We start from the raw sequence: 18524 nt of genomic DNA, 5'->3' as shown, positions 1-18524 counted from the left end.
TTTGAAATCCAGCAGTTGTCTACTCTTTCAAAAATAGTTCTGCAATTAAAATACAATTCCTGTATAAATTCCCGTGATAGTAATGCTTTCTAAGGCATAATCAATTTAAGTTAGGAAGAGCATGAGCCATGGCTTCATGGGATAGAGAATGAAAAATATAACTGTGACGCCACGACCAACAAGAAAAACTAAAAGATGTCTGGCTAGTAAATATAAGGACACGGTAAGAACTTGGGCAGTATAATCCTGAACCATATTCCAAAAGTTATGGTTATTCTGAAAGATCAAGTCAGGTACTTGGGAAGCAAATGCTATGCAAGTTGGTTTGTGGCCCTTAATCATACATACCATGTGGTAAGGTTTCATTGTCTGACAAGCAAGTAATTAGCTGTCTTGGACTGAGTTGTGTTCACTCAAAATTAATATGTTGAAGTCATGGCATTGTAATACCTCAAAGGGGGATGTTTTGGAGATCGGGTTTTATGGAGGTAATTATATCAGTGTGAGGTGTTTAAAGTAAGCCTATCCCAACAGAGCTGATGTCCTTATACGAAGAGATTAGGACACAGATATAAACATGTGAAGACACAGGGAGAAGACTGCCATCTACAAGCCAAGAAGAGAGACCTTGGCAGGAATCAACCCTGTCCACACTGAAATCTCAGACTACTCACCCTCTAGAACTGTGAGAAAATAAACTTCTATTGTTTATGCAGACCAGTGTGTGATAGTTTAATATGGCAGCCCTAGAAAACTAATATTTTATCTCAGAGGTAGAACAGAGAATCAAATGAATATAATTAGCAGAGGGCCAAACATTTTCAAGTACAAGTCAGTTACCAAAGATAACATTTAAGCAGCTACTGGAAAATTCTCCGCTATGGGAAAAAAATGACAAACAGAGAGTTTATTTCAAGTCTGGAAAGTAAAATCTTTTTTCTTAATTGTAAAAGTCTTTTATTGAGGTCTTTGGAAAAAATAAATCTATAGTATCATTGTATGAAAGTAATATTAGATATTTTCAGGTTAATTTTCACTTAGTGAAACCACAATGATCACAGGAAAATTATTTATAAATTTGCCCAAGCAATGCATTTTTATGAGACTCTCTGAAAGAATCATATAAGCAAAATTTATCTTAAAAATTAATTAAAGCTGTGTGAAAATAAATACCATTATGGACAATATGGATATATGTGATCATATATATATTAATATGTTAACATAGTATTAATATATATACTTATTTATATATATTCCTTCAAAAAATATAAGCACTGGTCAACAGAAATAATGTAGCAAGGATCTCCAAAAATCTTCTGCTCCATAAAGAAAAAAGTACTCTGACAAATTGGTATAAATTGACTGTTTAAGAACTCTGGGGGGAAAAAAGAGGCAACAATCTGGGGAGTGTTCATGCAAGAAACACTGCTGACCTTGTGAAGAACAGTGAGTTTTGGGATGGTTCAACTTGCTGTGTTTCCATCACTTTCTCCCCAGCTCTGCAGAATCCTCGAAAAGCAACAGCCCTACACTCATAGTGGAAATCAGCATCTCTGCAGCCTCTGGAGAGGGAGAATAAGGTTTAAGCAATATAAGAGCAAAGAAGTAAATAAATCTCTAGTATCATTCTACAAAACTAATTTTGGGTTAATTTTCACTTTATGAAAGCATGATGATCACAGGAAGGTTATTTATAAACCATTGAAATTAAGTTGATTTAACCTAAACCATATTATTATAAATTAAAATGCTGAGCATAAGCCCAAGGGGCAGCCACTAAGAAAATAACTCAAAAAATATACAGTGCACTACAAAATATTTAACAAAAAGGGGCCAGTAATGAAGGAATGAACAGAGGAACAAAACATCATAACATCTAATATGACAGCAAATAGCAGTTAAAGTATAAATGGTAATGTTAGGATTAGAATTTAGGCAGACCATGAATCCTGTACTCTTAAACTCTAATCCAAATTGTAGAATTAAGACCAAATTTTGTCAACCTCCGAGAATACAATGAGCACTTTACATGTTTAATTAGCAATGTAAAAATATATATAAAGTAATATTGATCACCAAAGAGAGGGAAGAGAAGAGAGAAAGAGAACAGAAGGGATAAGTATATAGAAGTGCATTTTTAAACATATTCTATGAAACAGTGTCTACATAAAGCAGGCACTCTCAACGACAGAGAGAAGGCATGAGAGGGAAGCTTACAACTGGAGTCTTGTCAGTGCCTTTAATGATGATGGATTTACTCTCTTGAGATAGGAGGTCAGCGGGCACTGCTGATTCACACGGATGTGTACTAGGCAAACATCTAGTCCAGAACACTGTATTTGGGAAGAGGCCTGGCAGGACATTTTAATTTAAGTGTTATCAGCATGTAAAATCCTTGGGACCGAGGAGGCCCCATAGAAAGTGGTCAGAAAATAGATACAAAGAACAAACCTTGAAAAATGCCAGTGTTCATAGACATGGGAAATGAAGAGAAACCAGCCAAGGAGACAGAGAAGGAAGAGCCAGAAAAGTAGAAGGACCACTGGTTGGGGTGGGAGGAGGCAGAATATCATGACAGTCAAGAGAAAGGAGTGTTTCAAAGAGGGAGCAATGGACTGTGTTAAATGCTGCTGGCAGGTCAAGTCAGATAAGGATAGAGAACCGGTCATTGGGTTTAGCGAAGACAAGATAATTGGTGAGAAAAACGGTCTCACATTTGACTAGATATGTTTAAAGGAATAGGAGCAAAGGCATTTGAGACAAATGGCAGGAGAACAGTTCTTGAGTAGGTGGGAGGGCTGGATTCCTGGCGTAAGTGGCAGACTGTCCTTCATGACAGACAACCCAGTGACTTCGCAGTAACAGCCGAGGAGTTGGGAATAAGTGCAGGCCCAGGAACTCCATCAATGTGTTAGTTAGGGTTGTGCAAGTTCTTGTTTGATTCTTCTGTGTCCTCAGTCACTGTCAGTCAGTAGCTGGGACTGTGGGTGGGAGGACTCATGGGAGGCTTAAAGAGAGAAAATATGGGGGAAAAATCACCTGGCAAGGAGACTAGAGAAACAGGAAACAGGAAGCGCTCTGGTAGCATCAGGGGTCAAATTGATGTGAATACTCATGAATTTAAAGGGGTCTGAGTCGTCTGGGTTTTGTGTTTTCCTCCAGATGTGTAGAGGCGGACAGAGACGTTCATTGTTGAAATTCAGTCTAACACCTAAAGGCTTAGCACAGAGACACTAAAATTACCTACCTAAAGTGTATGATGGAAAAATAAATGTTAAAAAAAGGAAGGAATATTTAGGGAGTGGCTTGCAATCAAAGGAAGACAAGAAAGCACGGAGGGAATAAGGTTCAATCTCTGTGAGTTTCCATGTAAAAAATAAGTATTTGCAATGGGAATTTTTTATAATTCACTTTACAGTAACACTAGTCAGCAAAGATTGTTCACTCCCTGGGGAGGATCTAGTCCTTTGACTATAGGTGCTTCTTTAACAAGCCCCCCGGGGGTGGGGGGCACACTTACACTGTAACATTTAAACCATTCCAAAAGGGGACATGGAACCAGGCACACTTGAAGATCAAGTACTTAAGATGTCCAAATACTTGAGGCTTGTACTGTGTGACGTAAGCCATGAAATATGACTTATATCTGCTACATTTCAGGCCAAGGTCCTCCTGAGTAGGATCACTCATGTCATTCTCCCTGAGTTCTCACTTTTCTGCATAAATAGGTGCGCACACGCATACCCACACGGATGACAAAGCTGGAGAATTCTGGGCAGGTTTTACACTAGTCTGTAGGGAAGACAATGTGTGAAGACGCTGTGTAATGTGTTCCCTGGATGCACAGGTATGCCTCTGTGAATTGGGGTAGTTGTAGGTGATCAGAGTACAACGCCCTCATATCCAGATGTGTCTTGAACACTCCTGAGTACTGTCCTCTTGGTCAAGGTAGAAAGGATATCTGTGTCTCCTCATCCACCAAACCCGCTCCAGGGACTTGGCGACTCATTCCCCCATCTCTGTGAGTTTTCCTGTACATTCAAGCCCAGTTTAAGAGATACACCAGAAATAGCATTCCCCTTTGTACAAATCATTGTATATAAAGCTGGTTGATGGTTAACACAAGAGCAAGCCAGAAGGCTGGCAGAAATCGTCAGGTTTAAAAAGAAGGAACAGTCTCCTTTGTGAAGACCTCTTTCTCCCACTATGTTGCGGGGGGGGGGGGTGTCCTCACAGTATCACCTGGCATTCATGCTGTTACAACCCCTCCCCAGTCACACCTATGGGAAGTCACACCTGGTGGAATTAGATGTCTGTGACTCATGGTATCAAACAGAAAGGAGCCTAAGAAGGATCTAATCCTTTAGCCTCCTTTTATAATTGGAGAAGATGAAGCCAGAGATCTTCTGCAATTTTCCTTGACCTGTCATTTCTTCCCCAACTGAACTAACTGCTCCTACTACAGATATTTTCCAACCAGGAAAGTGAGAACACTGGGGCTTCTTTTATAAGCCTCCCAGGAGGGAGGTGTTTGTCAGTGGCAGGGACACATCCTATACCTATTGGACAAAGTTCCATTATTATTTTTTTTTTATCAGTGAAGCTGGGAGAGGTGCCTGATTCGCTTATTCTTATTTGGCATTCCAGGCCTACTGTTCAGGGATGGGAGTCCTCATCCTAGGGAAACTCTTTGTCAGATCCTAGAATGGAATTATGTGACCACTATTGTCACTTAGTAAAGTTTAGAGGAAAGTACAGCTCATGGAAATGTGGTAAAAGCCACTACTACTAAACGATTTCATCTCTGTTCTGTGTCTGGCACCATGTTCAGTGACAACATTTGCTTTATAAAATTTAAAGAATTTAAATGAGCTCTTTATTAAGTCACTTTTGAGAATTGCTTCTTTTTTAATTTTTAAAGTTTATTTTTATTTTTTTTGTGAGAGTGCACATGTGAGCTGGGGAGAAGGGCAGAGGGAGAGAGATAGAGAAAGAATCTTAAGCAGACTCTACACTCAGTGTGCAGCCCAACACAGGGCTGGATCCCATACCCTGGGATCATGACCTCAGCCAAAGTCAACACTCGGACATTCAACCAACTGAGCCACCCAAGGGTCCCAAAAAGTGTTTTTTTGAAAAAAAACAAAGCAAAAATGTGTTGTTCTTAAATTTTAAAAATGCAAAAAGAAAAAAAAGTAAGAGAATCCACATCAGTGTGTTTAATATTGTAATGAGAAAATCTTTTCTTTGGATTCTGTGTAAGAAATATCTGCAGCTCTAAGGTCCTCTAATTTGTATTCTGGCAAGTTTGTTCTCCCCTTTCACATTTAGATCTAAAACCTACCTGGAGTTTATTTTGTGTATTAGGTGTAGTAGGGGCCATGTTTTAATTTTGTTCCACATAGATAGTTAACTGACCTGGCATCATGTATCACAAATACCAGTGCCACCTTTGCTGTAGATCATATGAGTGCACTTGAATGTGCATGCATGAGTGTGTGCATGTTTCCGAATTTCTGAGTCAATCAAGTTGTTCCATTGATCTGTTTGTTTTGCCCAATACCACATTGACTTAATCACTGTGACTTTGTGATAAGTATTGGTAGTTGATGGACTAACTCCTTTTACCTCATTCTTCCTTCTCAAGATTCCCATGGCTATCCTTGACCTTTTGCATTTCATATAACATTTACAATAAGATTATTAATTTCCACATGTAAAAAAAACCTGCTGGGATTCTGATTTGAATTTCATTGAAAGTATAGATCAGTTTGGAGAGATTTGGAACTTTACAAATTTTCCAATCTATAAACACACACACATACACACACACCTCCTTCATTTTGTGCATTGACCTTGAATTCAGAGTTTTACAAAATCACTCATTGATTTCAATAATTTATCTATAAATTTTTAAAAATGTTCTAATACATAATTGTGATTTTGTGAATAATGACATTTATATTCTCCATTTTAATTCTTATGCCCTTTGTTTTTTCTTTTCTGCTTTATTTCTGGCTATAGAGTCATTGCTAACTAGACATTAGTGTAAGTGGAGCACAGTAAGCTTGTTTCCTAACTCAGAGAAAAAGCTTTTACTATTTCATTAATTAGGTATAATATTTCTATAGGTTTTGTAAATACTCTCTCTCAGATTAAGGTCCTTTTCTTTTTATTACTTATTTTTTGAGAAGGGGGGAGAAGGGGCAGAGAGAGAGAAAGAGAATCCCAAGCAGGTTCTGTGCTGTCAGCACAGAGCCCCATGTGGGCCTTGAACTCACAAACTGTGAGATTATGACCTGAGCTGAAATCGAGTCAGATGCTTAACTGACTGAGCCGCCCAGATTCCCCTAAAGTTCTTTTCTATTTGAAGTTTGCTAAGTCTTTTTTTAGGAAATGGGTCCTGAATTTTATCTTGTTGGTGGATTTTTTTCCCAATTAGTATTGTACAGTATCTCCTCTGTGCCAATAAATGCTTTGTAATGGTATTACGTGTTTATGTGGCCAAGAACTTGTTTTGTCATTTCTTTTTTTCTCTTTTTTCCCCCTTTTTTCACTTAATTTTTTAGCCTTTGTGTATGTTTGTGTGTGAGAGAGAGACAGAGAGACACAGAGAGAGTTTGACTTATGTTTGAGTGGTTTAGGTATGATTCTTGAAGGGTTTTGTAACTTGTTTTTCTGATTTCCATCTATTATGATTAACTCTGTCTTTTAGTGACTTATATTTACATGTAATGTGATAATATATGTACACATTGATTAATGTCAGCTTATTTTGTGTTTTCGATCAAAATTTTGTTTCTTTCTCCTTTTTTCCCTTCTGCCTGCTGCTGGATTGATAATGTTTTTAATCTATTTTATTTGCCTTATAATTTTGGAAACTGTAGATTTGATGTCTGTTTTTGATGATTTTCATTAATTGGTAATATCCAAGTTTAATAAATTATTCTAAAAAATTTAAAGTCACTGGGGTTTCAATTCTTATCAAGAATCTCAGCACTTGCCACTTATCAAACATCCCTTCCTTGTTTAGTTAGTATTTTTAAAAGATTTCATCTCACCTCTTCAAAATACCAAAAATTATTTTATAATCCACAGGCTATAAAATTTACCAGCATAATTTTTCGAGTGCTGTGTCAATATTGTTTGTGTATTTTGATTTACCTCTAGTTCGCTTTTATTCTTCCTGAGGAATATACTTTAATAGTGTACTAGGAAGGATCTGTAGGTATCAATACCCTTCTTATTTGTATATCCAATAATGCGTCACTTTGCTCTCATTCATTCGAGAGAGTTCTTGAAGATACAAAATTTTGGAACATCAGCTTACCTCTTTGGCACATTAAAGGCAGTAGCTTATGTCTTCAGACCCTTTCCTGCCGTCAGCGGCCATTGAATTGTCCTTCCTATGTATTTCATTGTTTTTACCCTTGGTAACTCTTAGTACTTCCTCTTAATCCTGGAAAAAGTAAATGATATAACAGTCTAACAAAAGTTGCTGAAGACACAAATGAAATTATTGCTGCTATGACAAAATCATGAAAACTATGAATGAAATAAAAAGAGCACTATAATGAATCAAGAACAATGTGTATGGTAAGAATCACCTTTAAAGTCTTAGGAAGGAAAAGTAAAGTCATTTAAATTTTTAAAAAATTATGTAGATGGGATAAATGTTAACCTGGTGTCAGTCATAGAGTAAACGTACAATTAGGGTATAGTTATGAAAAAGTCTATCACGTGGTGAAGAGAAAAAGAAAAACAATCTGAAAGGATTTTGGAAGGGACATAAGTTGATCGACTACACATCGATTGAATAAAAGACCCACAGGGTCTAGATACAGTGAAATGTAGGCGATGGAGGAAAGACGACAGTTGGAGAGATAATTGTTAAGAACTTGGAATCACTGGGAATTTTTATTTATCCTATGCTGTTATCAGAATACATTTTTTTATCTGAAGATTCACATATTCTTCAGTAATGAAAAATACCTCATTTTGCTTGACTGTACATTTAATTTTTGCACTCCTTAAGTGGAATGCATTTTTTTTTTATCATTTAAGGATTTAGGTCTATTTTGAATTTTTGAGTTCTATTTTGAGTTGATTTCATGAAATCTCTTCAAGTATTATATCTTCACTCTTCTCTCCATTCTTTTGCTCTGGAAACTTTACCACGTCTAAGTTTAGCTGCTCAGTCGGATTAATCATGTCTCAAGACTGCACCTTCAAAATGGTACCCCTTTGTTTGTCTGTATTAACATCTGGGAGGGTTCTTAAATGTGACCTTCCAATGCACTATTTCTCTCTTTAATGTGAGGTCTGGAAATGATCTTCCTTATTGGTTACAAAATGATGTGGCATCATGTCTTATTTCAAATGTGTGTGCTTGATTCATTTTATACACTCTTTTTTTATGGCTACCTTATTCATTTTTCTTAATTTATCAAGCATTTTAGTCATTGTTATGCCTTTATTAATTTATTGGAGCATCTTAACCATTCTTGGAGTCTTTGGGAGATTGTGCCATAGCTTTATTAAATCTTGAGTGAATTCCAAGTTCCAAATGTTTACTTTATTTTTCCTATTTAGTAGGACTTATTTTTCCCAAAATAAGTGTTTAGGCACACCTGCTGAGTGAAAGATTTTTTTTAGCATGCTTTTTTTGCTTTTTCCACCTTTTCTTTCTGTCTTGTAATTTTGAATTTTTGTTATTCTTCACCCCAGCTCCATGAGCTCTGCATATACAATATATAAAATGTAATATGTAATATAATAGTGTCTCAGGCTCTGGTGATCTAATGAGAGACCCAGGAAGCATATTGTCTTCTTTGTAGTCACCTTCTCCAGCAGCCCAATAGCTGTTTTAAACTTCTTTTTATATCCAAGCCCTTAGGATTAAGCGATTATATTAGTATATTCCATCTCCCAAAACTTGCCTTGACTCTGTAAGAGCTGAGTTCCGGGTGTAACTTTCTGCCTTCACGCTTGGAGCATACATGTTTCTGATTCATTTCTGGCATTGTGGGAATGACTTCATTTTAAACTCTGGATATCTATTTGGGGGGTTGTATTTTATATTTTGATTTCTCATCTTGATGTGTTTGAAGTAGAGGAAGGCTGAGGAACCCCTCTTGAGCACAGGTCTTTCTTCTTAACTAAATATACAACCAATAGTGTAAATGCAATGATAACATTGTTAGTGTCTGTTATTATTGTTAATAGTATTTCTGGGAGAAAATAGAAATTAGTGGAAGTGGAGGTAAATGGAAGAGAATCTGACTCTATCTCCTTATTAGCTGCAGCTGATTATTGCTTACAGTGAATTTCAAGAAATGACATTTCTTCTATTTGTTAAACAGTAGCCAGAGACTCCAATTTTTATGTGAAGCCTACTAATTTTTAATATCAGTAAATAACTAAATGTGTTAAATGTCTCCAAAAGCCAAATGGACAGGTCAACACCACAGACTTTGGACTGGATTGGATCCATGAATTACTGATTTGGGGCCCCTGCATAAATTCTCACTCTGTATGAACAGATCAGTCCTTTCTCCTTTTCTACCCCTCAGCTCCAAAACTCCTATCCTACGTGTGGCATTGTGTCTGTGTGTCAAAAGAACATGGGAAGCAATCAGACATGGATCACAGAAGTCATCCTGCTGGGATTCCAGGTTGACCCCAAACTTGAACTTTTCCTCTTTGGGTTCTTCTTGCTATTCTATAGCCTCACGCTGATGGGAAATGGGGTGGTCCTGGGGCTCATCTGCTGGGATTCTACACTGCACACCCCCATGTACTTCTTCCTCTCAAACCTGACCATTGTCGACATGTCCTATGCCTCAAGCATTGTCCCCAAGATGCTGGCAAATCTTACAATGCAGAAGAAAACCATCTCCTTTGCTCCATGCCTACTTCAGACTTTTTTGTATTTGGCACTTGCTGTCACAGAGTGTACAAGTTTGGTGGTAATGTCCTATGATAGGTATGTGGCCATCTGTCACCCCCTACATTACGCTGTCAACATGAGCTGGAGAGTGTGTACTATCCTGGCTGCCACTTGCTGGATATTCAGCTTCCTCTTGGCTCTGGTCCATATTACTCTCATCCTGAGGTTGCCCTTTTGTGGGCCACAAACAATTGACCACTTTTTCTGTCAAATCATGTCCGTATTCAAATTGGCCTGTGCTGACACTAGACTCAACCAAACTGTTCTCTTTGTGGGCTCTGTGTTTGTTTTAGTCGGGCCCCTCTGCCTGGTGCTGGTGTCCTACACGTGCATCCTGTTCGCCATCCTGAGGATCCAGTCCTCCGAGAGCCAAAGAAAGGCCTTCTCCACCTGCTCCTCCCACCTCTGCATGGTGGGGCTCTTCTTTGGAAGTGCCATTGTCATGTACATGGCCCCCAAATCCCGCCATTCTCAAGAACAAAGAAAGATACTATCATTGTTTTACAGCCTTTTCAACCCTATGCTAAACCCATTGATCTACAGCCTGAGGAATGCTGAGGTGAAGGGTGCCCTGAGGAGATTTCTGAGGAAGAAGACATCAGTGTGAGAGAGGGTTTGGAGTATTCCAAGCCTGTGAGTTTTCTTCATGGTCCTGGGTCCTTGAATGCCCTTTTGAGTCCCTTAATTTAACAAACTCAGTAGTTTTTATCTTTGGATTTCTTATAAAATGAGAATATAAATACTCTAACCATTTAAGCCATTAATACAAAACCTGAGATAAACATTATGAAACAGAAAATTGTCTAAACCTATTCATGAACACAGATGTAAATATCTTAAAGAAAATATTAGTAAAATAAGTCCACAAAATAATGTTACATTTTGATAAAGTTTTTATCTTCCAAATGCAAGAATTGCCTAACATTAAAACAATGAAAATAATTCACCACATTAAAAAGATATATATCAGTAGATCCAAGAAAGTGTGACAAAATTCAACATAAATTCATGATAAAAGTCTTTAAACCTAGTATAACAGTAAGTATTCCTAAGAGGATCTACCAAAAAACAAAAGAACACATATAATAGATATCATTCTTACTGCTGAAATGCTAGCACCTTTCCCTGTAAGATAAAAAATAAGATAAAGATGTAGACTATCACCACTTGTTTTCCGTGCTTTAACCTTTTTACTAGAGACCCTAACTGGCACAGTTAGACAAAAAGGAGAAATACATGTGCACACACACACACTTGCAAAGGAATAAACAGACTGTGATTATATACAAATGACATGATTATAGATGTAGGAAATCCAAAGAAATCTTTTGATATATTATTAAAATTATAAGAAACTTTAGCAAAGCAGCTTGATACAAAATCAATACAATGATCAATTACATTAAAAAAATTTTTTTAATGTTTATTTCTGAGACAGAGCATGAGTGGCGGAGGGGCGGAGAGAGAGGGAGACACAGAATCCGAAGCAGGGTCCAGGCTCTGAGCTGTCAGCACAGAGCCCGACACGGGGCTCAAACTCACAGACTGTGAGATCATGACCTGAGCCGAAGTCAGACGCTCAACCGACTGAGCCACTCAGGCGCCCCTCAATTACATTTTTTATATAACAACAAATAATTGAAATGAAATTTTGCAAAATGCTAGTGAGACTATAGGACTTCATTTTAAAACTCTTAGGAATAAATTTAACAAACTATGTACAAAAAACTATAAAGACAAAATTAGAAAACTTTATTGAGTTCCAATAGTAACTTGCGGTGCCTGGGTGGCTCAGCTGGTAAATACACAGGTAAACAACATGAAATATGCCAACTTCTTGGACTGGGAAACATAATATTATAAAGATCCAATCTCCTCAAATTGATTAATATATTTAATATAGTCCTAATCAATATCCTACAATATTTCAGTGGTGTGGGTATGTGCAGAATTTCACAAGCTGATTCTAAAATGCAAAGGGCCAAGGCTAGTCCAAGTACTATTTAAAAAGATCAAGAATGAGGTGAGAGTATTTAATTTTTCCGTGTGCCATAAAGCGCCAGTAAATAAGACAACGTGCTGCTCTTCCAGGCACTGACCAATAAATAAACTGAACAGTGTACGAAGCACAGAAGCAAGATTCATGCCTTTATAAAATGACACCTGCTATATTAGAGATGTGCCATGGCAGTTCAGTGGGGGAAAGGGCTTTGCAGTAAAGAGAGCCGGCACACTTAAGGAACCATGTAGATACTCAAAGGGCAAAAAAACCTCAATTCCTAGTGTTTTCAAGACCTAAGTGTCAAACATGAACTATACATAAAGCTTTTAAAAGATAAGAAGGGGAAGGATTTTTAAAATAACATACAAAATTGTTAGTCACAAAAGACAACATTGATGAATTTAACTAGATTAAAATTAAGAATGTCTATCAATCAATAAAGGGTGTAAAAAGAGTGGAAAGACAAGACATGGAGTGCTCTTCTACCTGTTCTTCTAATTTATTGGGTCTCAGACATTACCTCCTCAAAGACCAGCATATTTCAGAGTCACATGTGTCTGGAACAGGTGATTTTCTGTCATATCACTCCAGTTTATCTTTGTACCCAAATCACTTTTTACAAAATAAACAGACCTTAGGAATAAGGGTAAAATGGAGATTTTTCTCTTTCCTGTCCACCTGGTAGATGAGCCATTTTCAGATGTTTTGGGCGGGAGAGTTTTCTGACATATAATTACTCCCTCTCAGCAGATTTTTCCTTGTATTTCGTTGGCCAATATTGAGCCAAATGGTGATCTCGAAATAGTCACTGACAAAGAGGATAAAATTAAGAACTTGGCTTAGATCCATTATGGTTTAATCAGTGAGACCCACTTTCTCTGATAAGTTTACTATCTAATACCTCAAGAATATCAGTACTAGCTCAGGAAGTGGTAATGGCCATAAGGCAGACAACCAATAGTATCTGCTAAATGGTTCAAGTTCTGATGCAAGATTTCTGAAATCTTGAGTAGGAAATTGAAGTGTGCTAATCTTCTTATCCTTTAGTATTAGGGATCTAATGGATACTCTCTCACAATAAGACATAATGTTTAAAAACCTAAAGGCTACAACCTCTAAATATAATGAAAAATTGTTATATCAAAGAGATTGTATTAAGAATCTGGTAAGACTAAAAAGGACTCTGAACTAGAATAAACATTTTAGTTACATAGTGGGAACTTAATTTTCTTTCTGCTAGATTTTATACACACACACACAGACACACACACACACACTTAAAAATAGCATGAGGAATATGAAACAATTTTCATTAAAATGTTATCTATTTATCCTTTCCTCCATTTATTTATCCAAGTACACAGAGATATGTGGGAGTCTACTAACCAAATGTGTGGGTGATATTGTTGTATTTTTCTGAACTGCTTATTTTCATTTGGGGAAAATATTCTTTTTACACAAAATAAAGAGTGAAAATACTTTCCTAAAATATCATGTGATTACATTTTGTTAAATTATTCATCCATCTGTCCTATTAGCCCTGAATTTGTTTATTTACTTGAAGAAATCTCTGGGATTTCTTGAGCTATTTAGCCATAATAGTTATTTCAGGGTGCTTTGACCTGGAATAATTTTAGATTTTTTTCTTTGTACTTTTCAGAATTGCTTTATTTTTTACATATGGAGCTCATTTCCATTTTACAACAACAAAAAAATCATTTTTCCCCCTAAAAGTTGGTGGAGAGAGAGGCTGGTAAAGAAGCATGGAGACTTTGGGGCTCCTGGGTGGCTCAGTCAATTAAGTGTCCGACTCCAGCTCAGGTCATGATCTCACAGTTGGTGGGGTTGAGCCCCGCATCAGGCTCTCTGCTGTCAGCACAGAACCTGTCCTGGATCCCCTGTCCCCTTTCTGCCCCTCTCTCACTGGTGCTCTCTCTCTCTCTCTTCTCTCAAAAATAAATAAACATTACAAAATATTCAAAAAAAAAAGGAGCATGGAGACTTTTAAGAAAGAGGGTAACATGAGTGTAGCTCTCCTGTTTACCGCTAGAATGTGAGCAAGGGGAATACAGATTTTGTCTCCATCAGTTGTATCCCTTAGTGTCTGACACATTACTGGTTTATGATAAACATTTGATTAGGGAAGATAGTAGTGGTCAGCACCCACTCTCCAATCCTGAGCAGGGTGCAATATAGTGTTGTTGTCGCATTGATCAAACCAACCAAGGGGACACAATTTCTGGAAAAATCTGCTGGATGAAAGAAACAACACCCCCACCCAAGTCCATTTATCCACAGCACATCAGCAGTGTGAACAAGTTTGTATAGAAAACTCTTGGGACACCTGGGTGGCTCAGTCAGTAAAACATCAACTCTTGGTTTCAGCTCAGGTCATGATCTCATGGTTGATGAGTTCAAGCCCTGCATCAGTTCAAGTTCTGTTAGCACTGAGCCTGCTTGGGATTCTCTCTCTCCCTCTCTCTGCCCCTCCTGTGTGCATGCTCTCTCTCTCTCTCTCAAAAATAAATAAATAAACTTTAAAAATTAAAAAAAAAAGAAAACTCTTTATTAGGCTAATATTTTCCCTCACCTGATTTCTAAGCAGGAAGTATATAGCAATTAACAGCTTATAGATACAAGTAATAAAGGTGATAGTAACCAATTGCTGTGTTTTTCCCCCCACCTGGACTCTTAGGTCTCTTCCTAAGGTTTTCTCTATCTTTCAATTCCCATCAGCCGCCTCAAATAATATGTCCATCCTTCAGGAGATTTCCATTCTCCTTCTATCTGGACTGGCTGTTCCCTGGCAATACCATCTGCCTTTACCCCATGTTAGATTTCTTAGTTCATTAATCTCATGTCTTCCTCTTTCTCAGTGTAGTCCCCTTGTTTTGATGGAGCACATCCTTAAACAGCTTCAAACAGAGATGTTTATCATGACAGAAGTCGTGGTGAAAACAGTCATCAACACTTCTCATTTCTTATCATTTATACTATTTTATCTTCTTCAAACGCCCCATTGAAATTCTATGTGCAAGGTACAATGAAAAGGAAAGGGAAGGGAAGGGAAGGGAAGGGAAGGGAAGGGAAGGGAAGGGAAAGGACGAGAAGGGAAGGGAAAGGAAGGGAACAGACTCATGCCCTCTGCAGGAGGATTTTCTGTCTCAGAGATGGCAAAATATTAACATGATATTTAGGTGCAGCTGCAGGTATTGTATTTGTGATCTGTAAAAACTTCTATCTCTATACTGATCTTTTAAAAATTTTTTTTAATGTTTTATTTATTTTTAAGACAGAGAGAGACAGAGCATGAGTGGGGATGGGGCAGAGAGAGAGGGAGACACAGAATCTGAAGCAAGCTCCAGGCTCTGAGCTGTCAGCACAGAGCCCGACACGGGGCTCGAACTTGAAAACCATGAGATCGTGACCTGAGGCAAAGTCAGATGCTGAACCAACCAACTGAGCCACCCAGGCGCCCCTATACTGACCTTCTTTAATAAAGGTCCATCACTAATGATAGAGCGAAGTATACTTTATAATACCTATTCTCACTAAAATATAAAATATTAGTCAATAGAATTATTGATAATAAAAGAAGTCTAAGACTTTTCACAAGGAATGCTTTTGCTTCCTCCACTTCAAAGATTAGAAACAAAATAGTAGAGACAAACTGTAAGCCCCTTTGTATCCACAATACACTGTGTTAAATATCGTCATACTGTTCAATCAAAAGAAATAACAGTGGTAACTATACATATTTGAATGAGGATGCACCAACTTGGCTCTATCTGGGTATTGGTGAGTGAAACGTATTCTTCTGTAACAATCTTGTTTTCCTTGTAAAATACAGGAAATGCAAACAATAAAAATAATAAGGGTGTAAAATTATTTAAGCACAATTTTGAAGGATGTTATAGTAAGTGCCGTTAGTCTTCCAGAGAAGGGAGACCAGTTGGGGTTTGGATAGGTGAAGAGGGCTCCCTGAATGCTTTGAAGGATTGGTATTATGTTTGAAGTGAAATGGACACTACAAGGATAAAATTGACTTGGAACAAGGAATAAGCATTTCAAGGGTGGGAGCGGTCGGGGAATAGTACTTGAATAAAATTCAGAGTGTGTGTTGAAGAATAAGGAGGTATGTGGAGGGAGGCTCTATCCACCCAGGTTATTTTAAGAAAAGAAATAACTCCATATATATATGGAGCCTATAGCTCCATATATATATATATATATATATATATATATATATGCTCACCTCCATATATATATATATATATACACATACATATATATTTTTCCCTGTCCAATAGATTAAATACATTACCTTTATTTTGAAGTGCCTTTTCTACCACAGTTTAAGAACTGAAACTGTAGATAGACCCTCTGGAAGTTAGAAGTGGAAGGACTTTCTTATCACCAAACATCACTTAGTGCACGAGAGAGGGTGAGAGAGAGAGATTGGGAGAGAGAAATTCATTTTAACTGTAAGTCTTAACTCAGGATGAAGAAGTAAAATGTGGTCCAGAAATCTCAAGAAGTTTGAAATGGAGGATAAACTTCAGAAAATTAAGGGAGAGGGGCACCTGGGTGGTTCAGTCAGTTAAGCGTCTGACTTCAACTCAGGTCATGATCTCACAGTTCGTGGGTTCAAGCTCCGCGTTGGGCTCTGAGCTGATAACTCAGAGCCTGGAGCCTGCTTTGTGGATTCTATGCCTCCCTCTCTCTCTCTCTGCCTCTCTCCTGCTCATGCTCTGTCTCTCTGTGTCAAAAATTAAAAATAAACATTAAAATGTCTTAAAAAAAAGAAAATTAAGGGAGAAATATATCTAAACTGCCAAGTCAAAAATACTTGTAAGTCAGAAATGTTCAGTGATTATCTGGCAATAACATTCCTCTATTAGGAGAAATCTATTTCTCCGAGATGATGTCTTAACAGGACCCATGGGACCCCTACCATGAAAGATCAAGCGATCACAGCCTCTCTTCTACAAACAGAAAGAATTCCAGTGTGGGGAAATTTTAAGGCTGGTAAAATACATATTGAGAGAAATTAATTTATGACATGATCTTGAATTTTTTAATTTTCTGTGCCAGGGTCTTGCATTGTTTAGAGACATCCTGACCTCACCCAATCCCAAGCAAACACAAACACACACACACAAATCCCAAACAAATGCACATAAAAATTCCCAGGGGACATTGAAAGAGCAAAATGAATACACGTGGGAAATCTGTTTAGTGGTTCGCCTGCCGAAAGAAAAGTAGCAAACTTTAAATCTCCCTGAGGAGAATGGGAGTGGATAGAATGCTATATGGCTCTGTCCCTGGAATCATTATCTGTGTCTGCAGGGAGGGAGCTGGGTTCAAATGATGACAGAAGAAAGCCCTTGCTTGTGGAAGCAGATCTATCATCAGGTTCCACCAAGAGAACCGTGTCTATGGGCTTCACCTCCCGATGAGACCCCTTTTGCACAGGAGAGTTAATTTCGGTCCTTCCCTGTGCGGTTTCTTTTAAACCCAAGGCTATGTTTGAAGAAAAGAACACAGATTATACCACTGTAAGTAAATGTGGTTCATTAGCCCCTAGAAGGGGTTTGCAGGTGGGATATGGGGAAAGGAGGTAGGAATGAAATTGCTGGCTCTGGGCATTAGTGACTAGCTGCCTTCCATGTGGCCCTAAGCCTACCTTCAGAACTAGAGTCCTGGTGAGGATCTCTAGGTACCGCTCCCTGTCTGCTTCTGGCCCTCTAGGACCATCTGTCCACACTCCCCTCATCGTCCTCACGTGGCAGCTCTTAGCTTTGTCTTGACTGTGTGAGAGAAGAGGAATCAGCATGTAGGATACGGTCTGACTAAAGGGCTACAAAGAACTTCAGAGGTCACGTGGCCCAGGTGTCTCTCCTTACAAATAAAAAAATCCTGAAGTCACAGGTAAGTGGTTCCTTGCCCTGAGATGGATCTTCCTTCCCTGCCTGTTAAATGCCTGCCCCTGCAGACACTGGGAAACATCGTCTGCCCAAACAGGACCCACTTATCGCTTGCCCGAGAGACAGATGGCATTCTCTTACAAGGGAAACCCGGGTCTGTTGATGTACTGATTCTCTTTTTGTTCTGTTTCAGCAGAGGAACATTATGATTCTTAACATATTTCCTTATTGGATCCAGAAGTTACTCTGCATGGTGGCTTCTAAATCCCCAATAGATCACTAAGCACTTATTAAATGTCTTGTGTAAGTTAACCCATGAGGTAGGGTTATCGTTCAACCCATTTCGCAGCTGGTGATGCTGACGAAGGGAGAGGCTCAGAGAGGTTGCAAAACTACGTATGCAGCCACGTCAGAATGGAAACTCAGGCAGTTGAGCTCAGAATCCATGTTTGTTTGTTACACTCCTGCTCGGTAAGATCAAGTCTTGAAGTCACTGTTGGAAGATGCTAAGTAATTTCTGAGTAAGTGTGCAAATTGCCCCAGAACCCCATCTTTGACACCCCAGGACTCTCCCTCAGAGTGATCATTACATACTCTCACTGTGGGTCAGTGCTAAATACCCAAAGTACAGCCTCCTTTCCTT

At 38.2% G+C, this 18524-nt stretch overlaps 1 protein-coding gene across 1 annotated transcript; it reads left to right on the top strand.

Moving 5' to 3' along the window:
- Positions 1-9626: 9626 nt before the first annotated feature.
- LOC106980754 (olfactory receptor 2A12-like) lies at positions 9627-10559 on the top strand. The gene has a single exon (XM_015078825.3). The coding sequence runs from the start codon at positions 9627-9629 to the stop codon at positions 10557-10559; it is 933 nt and encodes a 310-aa protein (XP_014934311.3).
- The last annotated feature ends 7965 nt before the right edge of the window (positions 10560-18524 follow it).

This window comes from Acinonyx jubatus, chromosome A2 (genome assembly GCF_027475565.1).
Source record: "Acinonyx jubatus isolate Ajub_Pintada_27869175 chromosome A2, VMU_Ajub_asm_v1.0, whole genome shotgun sequence".
Lineage (NCBI taxonomy): Eukaryota > Metazoa > Chordata > Mammalia > Carnivora > Felidae > Acinonyx > Acinonyx jubatus.
The sequence above is the reverse complement of the archived record's forward strand: the minus strand, read 5'-3'. Positions and strand labels throughout refer to the sequence as shown.

Bases quoted from the DNA above. Each gene is read 5' to 3' on its own strand.
- LOC106980754 (XM_015078825.3), top strand. From the start codon at position 9,627: ATGGGAAGCAATCAGACATGGATCACAGAAGTCATCCTGCTGGGATTC.